This window comes from Salmo salar, chromosome 24, assembly GCF_965601325.2.
Source record: "Salmo salar chromosome 24, fSalSal1, whole genome shotgun sequence".
Classification (NCBI taxonomy): domain Eukaryota; kingdom Metazoa; phylum Chordata; class Actinopteri; order Salmoniformes; family Salmonidae; genus Salmo; species Salmo salar.
In genome coordinates this window covers 19,105,659-19,126,089 of record NC_138314.1, presented here as the reverse complement: position 1 = coordinate 19,126,089, position 20,431 = coordinate 19,105,659, and the positions used below count along the sequence as shown (strand labels likewise).

At 41.8% G+C, this 20,431-nt stretch overlaps 1 protein-coding gene across 2 annotated transcripts in view; it reads left to right on the top strand.

Annotated features, from left to right (window-relative positions):
* Positions 1–9,347, top strand: part of LOC106585266 (inositol polyphosphate 5-phosphatase K) — a 46,275-nt gene extending 36,928 nt beyond the window's left edge. For both annotated transcript variants that reach the window (XM_014171300.3, XM_014171298.3), the window contains exons 12-13: positions 6,345–6,449; positions 6,704–9,347. In XM_014171300.3, the coding sequence (XP_014026775.1) occupies positions 6,345–6,449; positions 6,704–7,033 (435 nt within the window). In that variant the 3' untranslated portion in view covers positions 7,034–9,347. The remainder of the gene's footprint in view (positions 1–6,344; positions 6,450–6,703) is intronic.
* Positions 9,348–20,431: the final 11,084 nt, after the last annotated feature.

Sequence of the window (20,431 nt, the reverse complement as noted above, 5' to 3'; positions counted from 1 at the left end):
TGCCTTTAAACAGCTTGGAAAATTCCAGAAGATTATATCATGGCTTTAGAAGCTTCTGATAGGCTAATTGTTGTATAGCACACTGTATTACTTTTACAACTAATATAAGGACAGGACATGACACGGGAGTAGAAATGAACGTGGGCATTGTTTAATGCGTTTCACAGGAAGAACATTCCAAGCATTTCAACGTAGGTAAGCAAGGGGGGTTACAGGTGCCCTAAAGGGACAAACTAGAATATCAATACACAACATATTCCTCCCCTTTTACCTTTGATGCCTCATAAAGAAAAAGTAAATATTCACTGTTTTGCCTATTGTTTTCTTTTTAATATAAGTTCTCTTAATGTAAATAACTGAACTTTTCAGAATAAACTTTTCTAAACTACGGATAGAGGGTAGACTGCCTCAGTCCCCAGACTTAACCCTGGGGTGTATTCTGCCCCAATGTCGGAGGTTAGTCTGAACTAAATAGTCAACCTGTCAGGGGGTCGTCTTTCTCTTGCAGGGTAATGACGACGTACAGGTGAGTCTACAGTCACATTATCTCTGAGTCTGAGTGGTGATGGTGTATGCCCAGACTGGGGTGCAACAGTACCCTGAGTAGGAACTCTGGCTGGTTCAGGTGAGTCTGGAACACTTTCCACATTTGTAGGTTGCTGCAGTTAATGTTCAGGTGATAGCTCGTAGTCATGGTAGGTCTCCAGTAGCTGATCTTGGTTGGTCACTTGACAGGAGTCATCTCTGAGGTTGGTTCCTGGCAACAGTTGATCCACGTGTCTCCTCTAGATGATGTTTTCCGGTGTGTGAACTGTGTAGGACACAGGCCCTGTTTGTGCAACCACTGTGGCTGGTATCCACTTTGGACCTTTGCAGTAGTTCCGAGCAAGAACTCTCTCTCCAGCTATGAAGCTTCTGTCTATTGCTTTGCTCCGTCTCTCCACCTGTGCTCTCGTGTCTGTACAACCTGTCTCGTCTTTGGAGGTCTCAGGAGGTCGAGTCGCGTGCGAAGCTGTCTTTTCATCATGGCTGCCACTTTGGTTGTAGCGTGGGGAGTGTTTCTGTAGGAAGGTGTTTAGACGCCTATTGAGGGAGCCGTTCCCTTGTTCCCTTGTGATGATTTTAAAGCTTGCTTCATTGTTTGGACAAACCTTTCAGCGAGGCCGCTCGTTGCAGGGTGATACGGTGCTGACTTGATGTGCTGAATTCCATTTTCCTCCATGAATGACCGGAACTCTTCAGACACCAGTTGGGGGCCATTATCACTAACGAGTTGCGTTGGCAAGCCGAAGCGACTGAAGATTGACCGTAGCTCTTCGATGGTTCTCTCCGTTGAGGTGCTCTTCATCACTGTGACCTCAGGCCATTTGCTGTGTGCGTCAACTACGACTAAGAACATACAATCCTCCAGTGGGCCTGCATAGTTTATGTGGACTCGCTGCCAAGGCTCCTCCACCTCCTCTGGGTGTAGTGGCGCTAGCTGAGGCATGTTCCTCATCTTTTGAGATGCAGAACATGACTTGACCTTGTCTTCGATAGCTGCGCCCAGACCTGGCCACCAAAAGTAGCTGCGTGCAATCTCCTTCATTCGCACCATGCCACGGTGCCCTGAATGGAGTTCTTCAAGCACCTGCCTTCTCAGTGGCGGCGGTATGATGACTCGAAAACCCCATAGCAAGCATCCAAACTGAGCTCGTTTCTCCTCACGAGGTAAGGTTATAGGCTGTCCGACATCTCTCCTTCTTTTCCACGAGTGGCAGTGTCCACGACCTCAGACATCACTGGATCAGTGTGGGTGAACTTTTTCACTTGGACAGATGTAACTGGGGCGTTCGTCACTTCCTTGAAGTAGAAGATTTCAACCTGGGAGTGCTCAGTGTGTGTGACAGGTAAGGGAAGCCTTGAGAGGCCATCTGCATTGCAGTGCTGCTCAGACCTTCTGTACTGATATCGTACTGGTGAGCAGATAACAATAACGCCCATCGCTGCATGCGGCTGGCTGCAAGCGACGGAATTCCGGTGTGGGGACCAAAGATGGAGGTGAGGGGTCTATGGTCCGTCAGCAGTGGGAATCGTCAGCCAAACAGAAACTGATGAAATGTCTTAACTCCAAACACAATGGCGAGTGCTTCATGCTCTATCTGTGCATAATTGCTCTTGGCTTTACTTAAGGTCCGTGATGCGAAAGCAATTGGCCTTTCTTCACCTGATGACATGATGTGTGAGACAACCGCACGAACGCCATAAGGCGATGCATCACATGCCAACTGTAATGGCAAGTTGGGGTTGAAGTGGGTTAGGGCCTCTGACTGAGCTAAGGCTGTTTTCACTTTCTTGAAGGCCCCCTCACATCTGTCTGTCCACTTCCATTGTTTGGTTTTGTTCAAAAGTTCATGCAGTGGCTTTAACATGTTAGCTAGGTTTGGCACAAACTTTGCGTAGTATGTCAGTAGTCCTAAGAATGATCTCAGCTGACTCACGTTCTGTGGGGATGGAGCTTCCGCAACGGCCTTCACCTTCGATGGCGCCTTGTGGAGCCAGGTACTCAACAGAGGGCCGCATTTGTCCTTCCGGACCCTCAGACCGTACTCCTCCAATCTCTGTAGTGTAGCGTTCAGGTTTCTCAGGTGCTCCTGCTCGTCATTGCCGGTGATGAGTAGATCATCGAGGTAACATTGGACCCCAGTGAGCCCGCTCAGTATCTGGTCCATAGCGCTCTGAAACAAGGCCAGAGCTGAGGTGATTCTAAAAGGAAGCCTCCGGTACCTGTACAGTCCTTTGCGAGTCACTATGGTCAACAGTTCTTGTGACTCTTGGTCCACATGCATTTATAGATAGACCTGTGTCAGGCCTATCTTACTGAATTTTTGTCCTCCAGCTAAACCAGAAAAGAAGACGTCAATGAGGGGTAGTGGATATTTCTCAGGTCAAGACTGGGTTAATGGTGACTTTGAAATCACCACAGAGTTTGAGTGATCCATATTTCATTATGACTAGAACAACGGGTGTAGCCCATTCACTAACATTCACTGAATCCAATACTCCACTCTCGACTAGTCTGTTTAGCTCAATTTCAACTTTTGGTTTTAATGGCGTATGGGACAGGTCGAGCTTTCAAGCATTTTGGCCTGCTGTCTGGTTTCACGGTCAGTTTAACCTCTCTAGGGTATGTGGGACGAAATCGTCCCACCTACTCAACAGCCAGTGGAATCCCGTGGCACGATATTCAAATACCTTAGAAATGCTATTACTTCAATTTCTCAAACATATGACTATTTTACACCATTTTAAAGACAAGACTCTCGTTAATCTATCACACTGTCCGATTTCAAAAAGGCTTTACAACGAAAGCAAAACATTAGATTATGTCAGCAGAGTACCCAGCCAGAAATAATCAGACACCCATTTTAAGCTAGCATATAATGTCACATAAACCCAAACCACAGCTAAATGCAGCACTAACCTTTGATGATCTTCATCAGATGACACTCCTAGGACATTATGTTATACAATACATGCATGTTTTGTTCAATCAAGTTCATATTTATATCAAAAAACAGCTTTTTACATTAGCATGTGACGTTCAGAACTAGCATACCCACCGCAAACTTCCGGTGAATTTACTAAATTACTCACGATAAACGTTCACAAAAAACATAACAATTATTTTAAGAATTATAGATACAGAACTCCTTTATGCAATCGCTATGTCCGATTTTAAAATAGCTTTTCGGCAAAAGCACATTTTGCAATATTCTGAGTAGATAGCTCGCCATCACGGGCTAGCTATTTTGACACCCACCAAGTTTGGCACTCACCAAACTCAGATTTACAATAAAAAAAATTGGATTACCTTTGCTGTTCTTCATCAGAATGCACTCCCAGGACTTCTACTTCAATAACAAATGTTGGTTTGGTTCAAAATAATCCATAGTTATGTTCAAATATCCTCTGTTTTGTTCGTGCGTTCAAGACACTATCCGAAGGGTAACGCGCCGGCGCGTATCGTGACAAAAAAATTCTAAATATTCCATTACCGTACTTCGAAGCATCTCAACCGCTGTTTAAAATCAATTTTTTATGCGATTTTTCTCGTAAAAAAGTGCTAATATTCCGACCGGGAAACCCTGTTTTTGTTCAAAGACTGAAAATCTAAAATGGACTCTTCACGTGCACGCGCGCCCCCGTCTCATTGTTCTCAGATCGACCACTTACCAAATGCGCTACTGTTTTTCAGGCATGGCCTGCAAAGTCATCGTTCAACGTTCTGCCGCCTTCTGAGAGCCTAATTAAGTCTATGATTTGATAGAGCAGTCTGACTGAGCGATGGTAGGCACCAGCAGGCTCGTAAGCATTCATTCAAACAGCACTTTCGTGCGTTTGCCAGCAGCTCTTCGCAATGCTTCAAGCATTGCGCTGTTTATGACTTCAAGCCTATCAACTCCCGAGATTAGGCTGGTGTAACCGATGTGAAATGGCTAGCTAGTTAGCGGAGTGCGCGCTTATAGCGTTTCAAACATCACTCGCTCTGAGACTTGGAGTAGTTGTTCCCCTTGCTCTGCATGGGGTAACGCTGCTTCGAAGGGTGGCTATTGTCGATGTGTTCCTGGTTCGAGCCCAGGTAGGAGCGAGGAGAGGGATGGAAGCTATACTGTTACACTGGCAATACTAAAGTGCCTATAAGAACATCCAATAGTCACAGGTATATGAAATACAAATCGTATAGAGAGAAATAGTCCTATAATAACTACAACCTAAAACTTCTTATCTGTGAATATTGAAGACTCATGTTAAAAGGAACCACCAGCTTTTATATGTTCTCATGTTCTGAGCAAGGAACTTAAATGTTAGCTTTTTTACATGGCACATATTGCACTTTTACTTTCTTCTCCAACACTTTGTTTTTGCATTATTTAAACCAAATTGAACATGTTTCATTATTTATTTGAGGCTAAATTGATTTTATTGATGTATTATATTAAGTTAAAATAAGTGTTCATTCAGTATTGTTGTAATTGTCATTATTACAAATAAAAATAAAAATAAAAATCAGCCGATTAATCGGTATCGGCTTTTTTGGCCCTCCAATAATCCGTATCGGCGTTGAAAAATCATAATCGGTCGACCTCTAATAAGCACCATGGGACCACGCAGCTGTCATACTGCTCAGGTAGGAGACGCGTTCTGTTTCCTAGAGATGGATGTACTTTGGTGCGAAAAGTGAAAATCAATCCCAGAACAACAGCAAAGGACCTTGTGAAGATGCTGGAGGAAACGGGTAAAAAAAGTATCTATATCCACAGTAAAACAAGTCCTATAATCAACATAACCTGAAAAGCCGCTTAGCAAGGAAGAAACCACTGCTCCAAAACCGCCATAAAAAAGCCTGACTACGGTTTGCAACTGCACATGGGGACAAAGATTGTACTTTTTGGAGAAATGTCCTCTGGTCTGATTAAACAAAAATAGAACTGTTTGGCCATAATTACCATTGTTATGTTTGGAGGAAAAAGGGGGAGGCTTGCAAGCCAAAGAACACCATCCCAACCGTGAAGCACGGGGGTGGCAGCATCATGTTGTGGGGGTGCTTTGCTGCAGGAGGGACTGGTGCACTTAAGAAAATAGATGGCATCATGAGGAAGTAAAATTATGTGGATATATTGAAGCAACATCTCAAGACATCAGTTAGGAAGTTAAAGCTTGGTCGCAAATGGGTCTTCCAAATGGACAATGACCCCAAGCATACTTCCAAAGTTGTGGCAAAATGGCTTAAGGACAACAAAGTCAAGGTATTGGAGTGGCCCTCACAAAGCCCTGACCTCAATCCCATAGAAAATGTGTGGGCAGAACTGAAAAAGCGTTTGCGAGCAAGGAGGTCTACAAACCTGACTCAGTTACACCAGCTCTGTCAGGGGGAATGGGCCAAAATTCACCCAACTTATTGTGGGAAGCTTGTGGAAGGCTACCCAAAACGTTTGACCCAAGTTACATTATTTAAAGGCAATGCTACCAAATACTAATTGAGTGTATGTAAACTTCGGACCCACTGGGAATGTGATGAAAGAAATAAAAGCTGAAATAAATAATTCTGTACTATTATTCTAACATTACACATTCTTAAAATAAAGTGGTGATCCTAATTGACCTAAGACAGGGAATTTTTACAAGGATTAAATGGCTGTAATTGTAAAACTGAGTTTAAATGTATTTGGCTAAGGTGTATGTTAACTTCCGACTTCAACTGTATAATATGAAACACACATAAATGAACTGGAGAATCTTGTCACGGTATCTTTGTTTGTTTTGACTCTTATCTCCCTGTCTTCCTGTCTTTACCTCTGCAGGTGACCTTTACTGAGGAAGAATTGCCCAAGGGCTCAGGAGACTTCATTTTGTGTTACTATAGCAACAACATGAGCACCCTCGTGGGCGTGACAGAGCCTTTTCAGGTACTTACAATGATGCTCTGGTTTTAGGGTAAATATATCAAATGTTGAGGTATAATGGGAGCACTGGACTATGATGGGATTGGTAATTTAACTCTCCTTTGGTTTTTCCACACCCTTCCCCCCCTCGTCCTCCTCTTCTTAATTTTGATCTACACCCTTTTCCTATGCTACTCCCCTATGCTCTTATTTTCTTGATCGTCTCTTCTTTCGCTCTCTTCCTCCTCCACCTCCTTTCCCTCTTCTCTCCTCTGCAGATCCAGCTGCCCACCTCCAGCCCCGCCGGTAGCCCCTCTGACGACAGTTCTGACTTCACCTCTGAAGACGACAGCACAGTGGTCGGTATGAAGACCAAGTCCCGCAGTCCCAGCCCCCGGAAAAAGAAGCACAGAACACGACACAGCCAAAGCCGCAGTCCCAGCCACAGCCGTAGCCGCAGTGGCAGCCCTGCGCTGCAAGAAATGAAGGGCCTCAAGCTGCAGCCTGGCTTGGCCCACAACACCACTGATGGCTCTGCCTCTGGCAATGCCCCAGAGGGTACGGATCGGGAGAAGGCTTCAGCTGAGGCTGGAAATACAGGGTTGTGATGGAGTCGCTGTTATCCTGCTCTCACATGACCAACTATGTGTGGTTTCTTTATATATGATGCACTGTTCTGTATTGTATGTTTCCTTTATTGAAAATGTACATTTGCGGATGCCATTTGTTTCAGAACTGGGGTTAGGTTTCTGGTGCAGGAAGACTACTTTGTCTTGTGTGATTTTTCTTAAGCGGTTTTTAAATGTATATCTTCCTGTAGGTTCTCTCATTCCTCTCTCTCTCTGTCACTCTTCCCTCTCAGGCGTAGAACATACAGGGAGCTTTTGGCTGATTTAAATTTTTCCTTACATGGCAAATCATTACCAAATCCCAGGCAGAGGTAAATGGCTACCAAATGCATTTCGGGTCCATATCAGCCGTTGTTTCACAGATATTTTGAAGCAGCATAATATTTCCCCCTCTATATCAACCCTGGTGGCTTAGTCAGCAGATCAGCATGTGTGTGAGCATGAGGAAATGCTGTCTCCCGATGAGGCAAACGATTAGTTTGACTCCCAAAGGGAACATTCCTCGCAAATAGGAATAATCCCTATTTGCTTTAGCAGGTCCTGTCCTACATTTCAATACAGCATTGTGTCTACTGCTACATACATTCTCTAAGGGACCAGGTTACCATGGACAAAACCATTTAGTTCCACAGTATGTGCAACCCCTTGTGAGTTGTGAGCGCACCTCTGAGCGGCAGGTCTTTGTAAAACTATCCTGAGGCCTGACTGCATGGGTCACTTAAATGCCATGATGAAAAAATAAGGTAAAAAAATGGCAATGTTCACCTTCAGGTTACTGATGTTCCCAGTTGTCCTCTTTCCTTCCCTCCCCATCTCTCTGTCTTTATCTATCTCTGTCTCTCTTATGTCCCCTCTCTCCCTTTTTCTCTTTGGGTGATGGTGATTAGCAGACACTGTTCTGTCACTAGTAGTGATGTGTTGGATTGTTAGCGTGTGACCTCCAATGAGCCATCCTAAACACTTTGTACCTATGGGCTGTTAGCTTAGGACAGTGTGTGCTGTTGTACTGTAACCTCATTGTGTGTGTGTTCATGTAAGTATGCCACTATATGAGTGTGTTTTATGAAAGTTTGGGTTTTCAGAAGTGAGTGTGTATTTCTGTGTGATTGATAGTGATGTGTGTATGTGCTTGCATGGTTTTCTGGACTGTACATTCCGGTACTGTGATTTTGTGCTGTTAAAAGTGCTGTTTTTGACTCCTCTTTGTAAGATACTTAGCTGTTGAGAAGTGTTAGAAAAACGTGATGATGACAGTGTAAACACAACATTATATGGTAGATATAGCTACATAAGGAAAATGAAATAATGAATCAGTTTGCTAGCAGAACAACAATAAATAATTGTATTTTATTCAATTTCTTCATCCTATTTAAAATATACAAAATACAATGTAGATAGTTTGAAGCTCATCCAAGGTAAAGGATCAGTGCTGCATATGTGCAAGTGAACTTGGCTTTTGTTGTTGTTGTTGTTGTTATGTATTGATTATGTGTATCAATCAATATAACTGAATTGATCCAAAGTACGGTTATAGAAAAGGTGATAAGGAAAGACTAGATCTGAAAATCAAGTTGAATTGTCCTTTGCTGTTTTAGTCTTTGGCAACGTCTGGCTCCCATACTATACGTGCAATGAAAAATATGTGAATAGTAACTAAGAAATGTTATTGAAAGCTTATAATATGTTTAAAAATTGCGAGTAGGTTGTGTATGTAAATGACAGATATCAAATAGAGAACAGATGACAATCAATGCCCAAAAAGATTATTGTACCTAAACATTATGCATTTATTTTCTTATTTTGTGTCAAAAGAGAGCCTGAATTCTGCTGGCCAGTGTGGGTGAAAAAGGGTTTAAAGTTAAAGTTCTATTGAATTTAATAGGCTATATTGTGTATACATATGTTTTATATTTATTTTACTTTTATATTTATTCATGCACACAACAGTTTTATGAGGAGGCAAACATAAACAACCTCTTTTCACTTGGTTTATCTGTGATTTCAGATCAAAAGTAGGTTTTGTGCGTTGTATTGGCTCTGCAAGCTTGTATGTGATTGGGATCCTAGGAGAATGTCTTAAAACATCCTGGCAACATTACAGCAACATTGTCAGAGGCATGAATTGGCTAGTTGTTGAATGTTGATGTTGGAGGGTGATGTGTGGACTCGTCCGCTGGGGTCAGGGGGTCAGGGCACAGAGGAAGGAACCCCTCTGCTTTCCAGCTCAACACCTCTGTCACACACACACACACACGCTGTTCAGAGATAAAATAAAACTCCTCTTCAAGCTGTACAGCTGGTCTGCTCTCTGAGTCTTTCTTGTTTTCAGTCAGCCAGATCAAATAACATTGACCACTCTGATAAGGAAGTAATTATATTGCACTACTTTGATGTTGTTTCAGTGTACAGTCGTGGCCAAAAGTTGAGAATGACACAAATATTAATTTCCACAAAGTTTGTTGCTTCAGTGACTTTAGATAGTAACATCTGACAAAATTATTGAATACTGAAGTATAATTATAAGCATTTCATAAGTGTCAAAGGCTTTTATTGACAATTACATGAAGTTGATGCAAAGAGTCAATATTTGCATTGTTGACCCTTCTTTTTCAAGACCTCTGCAATCTGCCCTGGCATGCTGTCAATTCACTTCTGGGCCACATCCTGACTGATGACAGCCCATTCTTGCATAAGCAATGCTTGGAGTTTGTCAGAATTTGTAGGGTTTTGTTTGTTCACCCGCCTCTTGAGGATTGACCACAAGTTCTCAATGGGATTAAGGTCTGGGGAGTTTCCTGGCCATGGACCCAAAATATCGATGTTTTGTTCCCCGAGCTACTTAGTTTTCACTTTTGCCTTATGGCAAGGTGCTCCATCATGCTGGAAAAGGCATTGTTCGTCACCAAACTGTTCCTGGATGGTTGGGAGAAGTTGCTCTCGGAGGATGTGTTGGTGCCATTCTTTATTCATGGCTGTGTTCTTAGGCAAAATTGTGAGTAAGCCCACTCCCTTGGCTGAGAAGCAACCCCACACATGAACGGTCTCAGGATGCTTTACTGTTGGCATGACACAGGACTGATGGTAGCGCTCACCTTGTCTTCTCCGGACAAGCTTTTTTTCCGGATGCCCCAAACAATCGGAAAGGGGATTCATCAGAGGAAATGACTTTACCCCAGTCCTCAGCAGTCCAATCCCTAAACCTTTTGCAAAATATCAGTCTGTCCCTGATGTTTTTCCTGGAGAGAAGTGGCTTCTTTGCTGCCCTTCTTGACACCAGGCCATCCTCCAAAAGTCTTTGCCTCACTGTGCATGCAGATGCACTCACACCCGGCTGCTACTATTCCTGAACAAGCTCTGTACTGGTGGTGCCCCGATCCCGCAGCTGAATCAACTTTAGGAGACGGTCCTGGCGCTTGCTGGACTTTCTTGGGCGCCCTGAAGCCTTCTTCACAACAATCGAACCGCTCTCCTTGAAGTTCTTGATGATCCGATAAATGGTTGATTTAGGTGCAATCTTACTGGCAGCAATATCCTTGCCTGTGAAGCCCTTTTTGTGCAAAGCAATGATGACGGCACATGTTTCCTTCCAGGTAACCATGGTTGACAGAGGAAGAACAAGGATTTCAAGCACCACCCTCCTTTTGAAGCTTCCAGTCTGTTATTCGAACTCAATCAGCATGACAGAGTGATCCCCAGCCTTGTCCTCGTCAACATTCACACCTGTGTTAACGAGAGAATCACTGACATGATGTCAGCTGGTCCTTTTGTGGCAAATGTTTTTGGGGGATTCACTTCATTTGCATGGCAAAGAGGGACTTTGCAATTCATTGCAATTCATCTGATCACTCTTCATAACATTCTGGAGTATATGCAAATTGCCATCATACAAACTGAGGCAGCAGACTTTGTGAAAATGTATATTTGTGTCATTCTCAAAACATTTGGCCACGACTGTATGTTTTATAAGAGAGCACATACAGTACAATGCTCCGACACCTCATTGTATTGCGGGTGTTTGGTTGCAGGGGAGAAGACCCCTAGAAATCTTACTAAGGACGAATACGCTATGAGGCACTTTCAGTGTTGGTTGCTATTGAAAAATAACCAGGTCAGATCTACGATAGTCATTGTAAAAAGCATTAACATTATTAAAAAAATTCTACCAACATAGTATCCTAAACCTAAAGACCCACAACTCTGCTAGTATTGTAGTCTGCATAAAGTATGTGTACAGTCAGGTCGTTAATTATTGGCACCCTTAATACAGAGGTGCATAAAAGACTGTATAAAATAAATAATACAAAAACTGCGCTATATTGTATGCTAAAAGAGAAAATCAGACAGATTTGTTTTAATAAGTCGTTTAAAAAAATCTAAAAAGATAGGGGTCAAAATTATTGCCACCCCTGTTTTCAATACTCTAATACTCTAGGCCTATCATCGTCGTGTCATCAGCAAACGTAATGGTGGTGTTGGAGTCGTGCGAGGCCATGCAGTCATGGGTGAACAGGAGGGGACTAAGCATACACCTCTGAGGGGCCCCCCGTGTTGATGGTCAGTGTGGCGGATGTGTTGTTGCCTGTCCTCACCAACTGTGGGCAGCCCATCAGGAAGTTCAGCATCAGTTGCAGAGGGAGGTGTTCAGTCCCAGGGTCTTTAGCTTAGTGATGATCTTGGAGTGCACTATGGTGTTGAACGCTGAGCTGTAGTCGATGAACAGCATTCTCACGTAGGTGTTTGTTTTGTCCAGGTGAGAAAAGGCAGCGTGGAGGGCAATAGAGATTTCGTCATCTGTGGATCTGTTGGGGCGGTATCCGAATTGGAGTGGATCTGGGATGATGGTGTTTATGTGAGCCATGACCAGCCTTTCAAAGCATTTCATGGCTACAGATGTTAGTGCTACGGGGCGATAGTCATGGTAAGAGATGATGTCATGTTTGTGGAAAGATCATAGCTTGTGGTTGGACTTTGAATGTGCCATTGAATGTGTTTCTGAGAAATCCCCACAAGTAATGCTGTTGCTGGAATACATACACATGCCATATCTACATTTGAAAATAATCCTGCAGCAACAGGAAATGTGAATTGTTATGGGGATTATTTAATGGACATTTTTTGTAGGGGTTGATACATTTCTCGTTAGGGCAAATCAAGTCAGAAATTTGAACATTGAAATTACAAACGTTAGAAACATTTTTAAACCTTGAATACACTACCAGTTTGCATTTCTTGTGCTGGAACAATTCTGCAACAACAGGAGGATCAAATGAAGATACGGCATCTGTAAGGGGCAAGTCCGGGCCACAAGTCAATAAGCACTCTGATAGCGCTGGTGATGAAACAGACTACATGGCATTTTGTATGGCTTTTAAGTAAATGGTTTATGCAACAGTCATACTTAAACGACCTAAGGGCGGATATACTCACTGCAAAAACGTGCATTATTATCACTTCACTTACACAAGCTCATGAAACTTCCTTTAAAAGTTTGTGTAATAACCTGGTATGGTTGGAATCTTGGTCCTCCCACCCCTAAGGGACGGCAGCTCCCGCTCAGCCCAGTCAAAGCTCTTCTCTGTCCTAGTACCCCAATAGTGGAACCAGCTTCCCCTTGAAGCTAGGACAGCAGAGTTCCTGCCCATCTTCCAAAAAACAACTGAAACCCTACCTCTTCAAAGACTTTCTTGAATTTCAATCACGTGGTAAAGCTATACTTCCGCGATGTGGATTGAATAGAGCCCTAAATGGGACACTGGTTGAGTAACCGTTGTTGGCTTTATTGATAAGAATGACTTCAGTTACTTTGTTATTTTTCTCAGACCTGTGTGTAGGGGGATTGCCAGGATCATTCCACCTCAAAAGGAACAAGAAAGATGAAATCGTTACTGTGGCTAGTTAGAGATACAATTAACATTCCTGAAACATTATTTTGTTGAAATATAATTTGATTTCAGAGAAATTCAAGTAATTGATTGTAACAAAATTGGCCATTTTAATTTATAGGATTCAGGTAATATTCAATAAATATAGTATCAAAAGTTCTTCCAACCAATGAATAAGACATGAGGAAACCAAACACATGGCCAAAAGCCACCCACGGACACCCCCCACCCAACACCAATCCCACCCCAACAACCAATATACAGTATCAGTTCTCTATGTTTGACAATTAGTATGAAGCTGTGGCTTGGAGTATTGCTTCTCCGTACTATGAAATGTGTTCCTTGTGAATCTGGTGATGGTTTTCTTCCCCTGGTCAGAAAAATGTGTAATTGAAGTCACTGCCATGCGTGGCAGGTAGCATAGTGGTTAGAGTGGTGGGCCAGTTACCAAAAGGTTGATGGATCACATCCCAGAACTGACAAGGATAAAAATCTGTTGTTCTGCCCTTGAACAAGACAGTTAACACACTGTTCTCCAGTAGGCTGTCATTGTAAATAAGAATTTGTTCTTTACTGACTTGCCTAGTTAAACAAACATTTTACCATCAAGTAGTGTGAAAGTACCATGTTTTGACCACTAGATGCCGCTGTTCCTACTATACCACACTATCATACATTTTCTGGTATCTTGTGTTTATTGAATAGATCACAACATTTCCTTTTGCAACTTTGCGTAGCCAGTCCTCCATGAAATAAATTCAGTTTCTCATTTTCTTAGCAACCTAATGCTTCAATCCAACTCTCCTTGTATAGTCCAACAAGTGGCCGCTCTCTGCAAGGGCTATCCCTATTGTGCAATTCTCATATGAAGATGTTTTCTAGACCAAAACGTTGATGGAGAAATGGGATAGCGACTAAAATGTTATGACAACGCTAATAAAATAATACATTACATGGGAGTCTTATGTTTTTCAATAAAATTATTAGGAAACAGTTTTATATGTATTACAATTATTGACATTTACCATTAAACCCTATACCATTACCATTGCAAAACACTATGTAATGTGTGTTTGGGACTTTTGCCACTGAAGACCATTAGAGACCATGACATTGAAACCATTAGAACTGCTGTAGCCAAATGGTTTGCTTGTTCACCAGGAATAGTCTCATTCACTCACTCATCCCATTGCTCTGGCTGGTGCATAGGGAAGCAACAAAAGCAATCCATTTCTATCTGAATGGTCTAAAATAACTAATCCAGACCTTTTTTGAAGGGAATAAACCACACACAAAGGGGACATTTCCTGGACACGGATTAAGTGTAAAAGAAGGACAAAGTATGGAGAAGCAATACTCCAAACCGCAGCTTCATATTTGTCAAACATAGAGAACTGATACTGTATACTGATTGTTGTGGTTGGATTGGGGGGGGGGGGGGGGGGTTCCCTCATGTCTTACTCATTGGTAGGAATTGGATTGTTGGGGATTATATTTATTGAATATGATCTGAATCCTATAAATTGAAATGGTCACATTTGGGGCAATCAATTAGTAAAAAATTAAATTTAAACAAAAGAATGTTATAGGATGCCAATTGAACTTGTTTCTAACAACAGAAATGATTTTGGAACAATGTCATGACTTGTTGAAATTATATAGAACGACTCAGCTCTCTGTTCTCCCTGATGCAACATTGGGCTGGTGTTGAGACAGTGGGAAACGTGGCAGTGCCATTGTGTGTCAGCCACATACCCAGGCACAATCCCTCCCAAAAAATGCTTTGTCATTCTAACTGGGGTGGCTAATGTGGAGCAGGATGTTTGGATTAACACATGGCTTGATAATAATAGGATCGACGGTTGACTCATACTGTATGGCCCTCCTCTGCTCTTGTCAAATGACAATGAGTGAATGAGAAAAGTATCCAACTAAAGATGATGTTGCAGATTCCTTTCAGATGCAACATGCTTTTTTTGCAAATCAATTTTGTTGGCACAAATTCTGTAGGGTTTTCACTCACACTGTACTTCACTTGCACTGTACTTTTTTCTAAACTGGGATGAGTAACTCATTTCTGGCTAGGTAGACATTGATCTCTGTCACGCATGGCATTGAATGAGGGAGGGGTACCACATGTAACTGTCTGCTGTTGACTACTAATGACTAATATGCATGTCAGTGTTGTGCCAAGTGGTCTCATTTTTATTTTCTGTCATCCTCTCTTTGACATTCTTTTAGCGTCCTCACAATGACACTCAACACCCCTGCTGCACAACCTCTGCCCTGTTAAGAGTCCTGTGACTAGGGTTGCAAAATTCTGGGAACTTTCAATAAATTCCCTGGTTGGAGGACTCGGATTTGCTGCTTATTCCCTCCTGATTCCGGGAATCCTCCAACCGGGATTTCGGGAAAACCAGGGAATGTATTGAATTTTGCAACCCTAGCCATGACCCTTCATTATCAGTAACCATTAGGAAATATAATCCCACTCTTAATCCCATATTTTGAGAAACAATGGAAAATGTTGCAGGCTGGATGAAGGCCTCTCTTGATGCAAGACTAGAGGCAAGCCCAAGACTATATTGGACCCTTCTATTATAAAAATAACGTTGTTGGTGTCCGTGTTGCAGTTGGTGTCATATTATGTAGGTCATACAGTGATGCCAAACACACGCCAATCATACACTCACCCATACTTGACGTAGAACCCGGTTTCCCAAACTCGGTCCTGCCCCCACCCCTAACACTACACAGCTGATTCAAATAACCAACTCATCACCAAGCTTTGATTATTTGAATCAGCTGTGTAGTGCTAGGGCAAAAACCGAAACGTGCACCTGGGAGGGTATTGGCCTTTGCCAGATTGGCTTTTACTTAAGTACCGAGTGGTGCAGCAGTCTAAGGCACTGCATCTCAGTGCTAGAGGCATCACTACAGACCCTGGTTTGATCCCGGGCATTATCACAACTAGCAGTGATTGGGAGTCCCATAGGGCGGCGTACAATTGGCTCAGCATCGTTAGGGGAGGGTTTGGCCCGGGGTAAGCCGTCATTGTAAATAAGAATTTGTTCTTAACTGACTTGCCTAGTTAAATAAAGGTTAAATCATTTTTTATATTGTGTATTGCTAAAGTGTTGTACTGGATGTTTGTCATTTGATGCTGCTGATCTACAGTGCCCCTTGCTGTGGCCAGACCATCTGTGGTCCGAATGCTCGCCTGGTAATGGAGCACTCTTTAACCCTTCCATGCCTTCATGTCCCCAGGTATTTTAAGGAGTAGAAAGTACAGCTGGAAAGCTATACTGTACTTGTAGACATATTTCTCATGGCCCAGCAATCAATACTATTGGTAATGAATCCATCAGTGAATGAAAGCTGTACTGGGTGGGTTGATTGTAATGTCTAAAATTATGTACTTTTCATCTCTCTCAGAGGTCTTGTTATGTCACTGATATGCCATGAACATAAGTTGGGAGGTCCACTTATAGAGCACCAAGTGCCTCCACTTTCTGACTAGGACAAGGCTTATACAGTATCTACCACACAATAAAGTGGACTGAAATAGGTGCCTGTGCTCATTTTTGGGTGTCGATGCTCATTTTGTGATGCCGGTACTCTTATTTTAGAGCCAATATTCTATGAGGTTCTGGAACAGACAGGTACTCAAGCAGGTGCAAATTTTAGGTGTGCACCAGTTCAAACAATGCATATAGAAGACTTAAAAGAACCATCCAAAATCTGATTTACAGTTCTACCAACCGTTTCAGTGATTAGGGACATACATGCCCGGAAGCAATAACCTGATAAACCTGAAAATAAGTTTATGACAAAGGCAGTGTGTTCTCTTGCATAACTGAATTCCAGGTTTCACAAAAAGCTCCCATTTCACCAATCCCCTTTAGGCTAGATTGACCAGCTCAGCCTCTTCATTTTGTAACTTAATCAAAAGCTCTGGCTTTGAACATTGAGTACCTTTTTGAGGGCACAGATAACATTAATAATGTCTGTGCATGGAATGATTTGCAGTCAATTTAACTGTAGTGACACAGTTTGGTTTCATTGAAGAGCAAAGTATTGAGAGGAGCTGGATCTTGACCACCTGTTTATAAATTCTAAACATTTGATGCAAAATAAAATGTGATATATCTGCAGTTTACAGACCAGGCAAAAATAAATAAATCGTGAAATGATTTACAAAACTGTGATGTTTCTTAATGCAAATAAATGTAGAGTGCACATCAAAATCATGCATTATTTTACTAAATTGAGTAAAGTTTATTTTAGTACCGATTGTGTTTTTATACCTCCTGCCCCTGAACATTTCTTTTGGTTACCGGTTACTCAGCTTGAAATGAGTAAATCAGTATGTAAACATTGTTAAAGTGACTAGTGTTCCATTATTAAAGTGACCATGTTAGCTAACCCTTCCCCTAACCCTTTAACCTAATTCCTAATCTTAACCCTAACCCCTAGCCAGCTAACGTTAGCCAGCTAGCTAATGTTAGCCACCTAGCTAGAATTCGGAACATATCATACGAAATGGGTGATGGACAACCACATTAATACATACCATATGAAAGGTAACATACGAAATGGAGTGTCTCGGATTGCACATTCACTGGTAATTTGCGATTTAGAACGAGTGTTAACGAATCACAATGCCTGTGTTGGCCAACCCGTTGTAGAATATACATTTCGTAATGCTTAGGTTGTTATGAATGTACTGATATAAGTAGGACACGTAACATCACGGACATTTTGAGAAAAAACACTTTATATCGAAGTTGTGCTTGTTCTTCAGACGCATATCTGCATGGTCCCATATTTGTTCTTGCCTCCTCCCTACTGCTTTCCATTTTTAAATACATTTATTTTCATCGCTAGAGCGGCCATTTGAGTATCTAGTCAATATAGTCGGTGATATAATGTATATAATATACCCTATGGCTGCAAATATTGAGGAGGCTTATTCTAATCCTTACCCAATCAATAAAAATGCACTAAATCACCAATTTGACACATCATAGCGCACATGCTAGGATACACATCACGAAATGGGTGGTAGGTAGCCTAGTGGTTAGAGCGTTGGGCTAGTAACCGAAAGGTTGCAAGTTCGAATCCACGAGCTGACAAGGTGCAAATCTGTCGTTCTGCCCCTAAACAAGGCCGTCATTGAATATAAGAATTTGTTCTTAACTGACTTTCCTAGTTAAATAAAGATTAAATATATTGAGACAAATTACAGACTGCCTGCAAGTAGTAAAACATAATTAAATTGAACATGAGTTAAATAGGCCTAGTCGACTGTTTATATTTTAATCGTCGTTTGGTTGAGTCAATTGCAAATACATTGCATGGCAACTTCGTATTCGTAGATAATTTGTTCTGAAGTTATCAGCGGTCACAGAGATGGACAAACCATGTGATTCTATGTTTAGCGGAGATATTCTGTGTATGAAGTGATGCGGGAGGGCGAAAAATCAACGACGCATTTAGTAGGCGTTAGATTACGAACGTTTTCAAGTGCAACATTAATACCATTGGTTTTGGGGGAACAGTTCGGAGATTTAACGATGATCCTTAGAAGGTTCTAACCATTAATTTAGCCTTAATATGCTTTTTGGAAACCAGGCCCTAAGCATTACGAAACTTCTATTAGATAAAATAAGCCTCGTATCCATTGGCGAAAATCTGATATCAACTTTGGAGGGGACAATTACATGAAATTTTCTCAAGAGCAATTCCTGAGGGGGACACCAAAAGTAGTGCTGTAACACATAGCCTACATTGTAATATGGTAAATGTATATTGAGGAACCAAAGAAATAAGGTGTTTGCCGTACTCCTAACTACCGGTACCCAAAATTACACAACTAATCACAACAGCAATACCATTGCCTTTAACAAATCTTAGTTCAATCACCAGTTTAAGTTGAGAGTGGGGGTATCCATGGCATTTTCCAATTATGTTCCTATTTTACAAGTAAAAAAAATTGAGAACCTTTCATAATGTTGCCAAACAAAGAGTCAACAAACTTACCTGAGACTCCCTGTCTCTGCCAGTCTGTCCCCAACTCTGCTGTCTGTGTGCCATCTGTTGCCTGCTCTGCCTAATGACATCATTGTGAAACATTTCCATTAGAATTTCATTTCTTTCTTATGAACATTTTATCAACTAGTCTTTGAGATATTAGGCTACTAGGGTTCTTACTATGCGTTTTGGTGTATTGAAAAATACTCTGATGTCCGTCTTTTATTTTTCTGCCATTTTTCTACCTGGCTGGCTGGCTACACACACAGTGTGTAGGTTATTTACAGTAGGAGATGGGCTTCTATCATATTCAATCATTCTATTTGGGCTTCGATCTAAAAGGTAGCTAGCAAATGTGAAACGGATTAAAATGACAAGAGTTGACAGCTGTATGAGTTCACCATTTACACAACATATGCTGCAACCTTTTGTAATTTTTATAGTGTGTTTCATATTGGCTGGCTTCCAACAATAGCTGAATTTGCAAAGCTAGCGAGCACCAATTCAGTTTCAGTGGTGTTTGCTATAATCTTTGCTACCCGGGTTAAATAAAGGTGAAATAAAATAAATAAATAAAAGTTCACTTGCGACAATTTAGCTTTTGCAGCGAGACCATTAAATATATTTAAGACAATGGTAGAAGAGAGTGTAGTTCTGTTCAGTTTGGATTTCAGTTTATCGCTAACCTTATCACAGGGACTTTGAAGCACTAACTTACATCATCTGCATGCTGATTCCATCTTTGACGACGCCACATAAATGGAATAGGTACTAGCTAGCTTAATAGTTAATATTTGCGCGCTAGCTCTGCATATTCAGCTAGTGTGTGTGTGTGCGTGATTGACTGGATTAACCTCACGTCAGTTACGTGCATTGAGTGCCTTTCAGATAGTAGATACGACCTCTCTGTTACCTAGCAAGCTAAGGAACTGGCAGTGGATCAAACCATTGTGAGGCAAAGGGTGGGGGGGTCGCAATCTTTTGAAACTTAAAAACGTGCTATTAAGTGTCTATAATCAGCACAATTGCTTTCATTGCGTATTATTAATATTATTTAAATTACATAGTTTTGTTTCAGTGATATATTGGGGGGGACAAATCATATTTTTCCCAGGATGGGGGGGTCGTGTCCCCCCGTCCCCCCCGGGATTACCGCCCCTGCTCGTATCAAAATAGCAATTAATTGACTAAATTCGGCACTCTCTCATTGCCCACACATACAAAAACTACTCCCTTGCTTAATAATTAATGGCCTGCTTAACGTGGACATATTTTGGTGTGAGTAAACCCTCTCGCTTCGCCTCTTCCTCTCTGATTACACGAGAAGTATGACGTTGAGCCGCCCGATACACAACTGCGTTCTTCTCAGTGCACCTAGTCAACGTTTCCACCCCCATGTTTAATATGGTATCGTCCAATGCTGCGGACAGTGACGTCTGTGAATTTCTGAATAAATACCAGA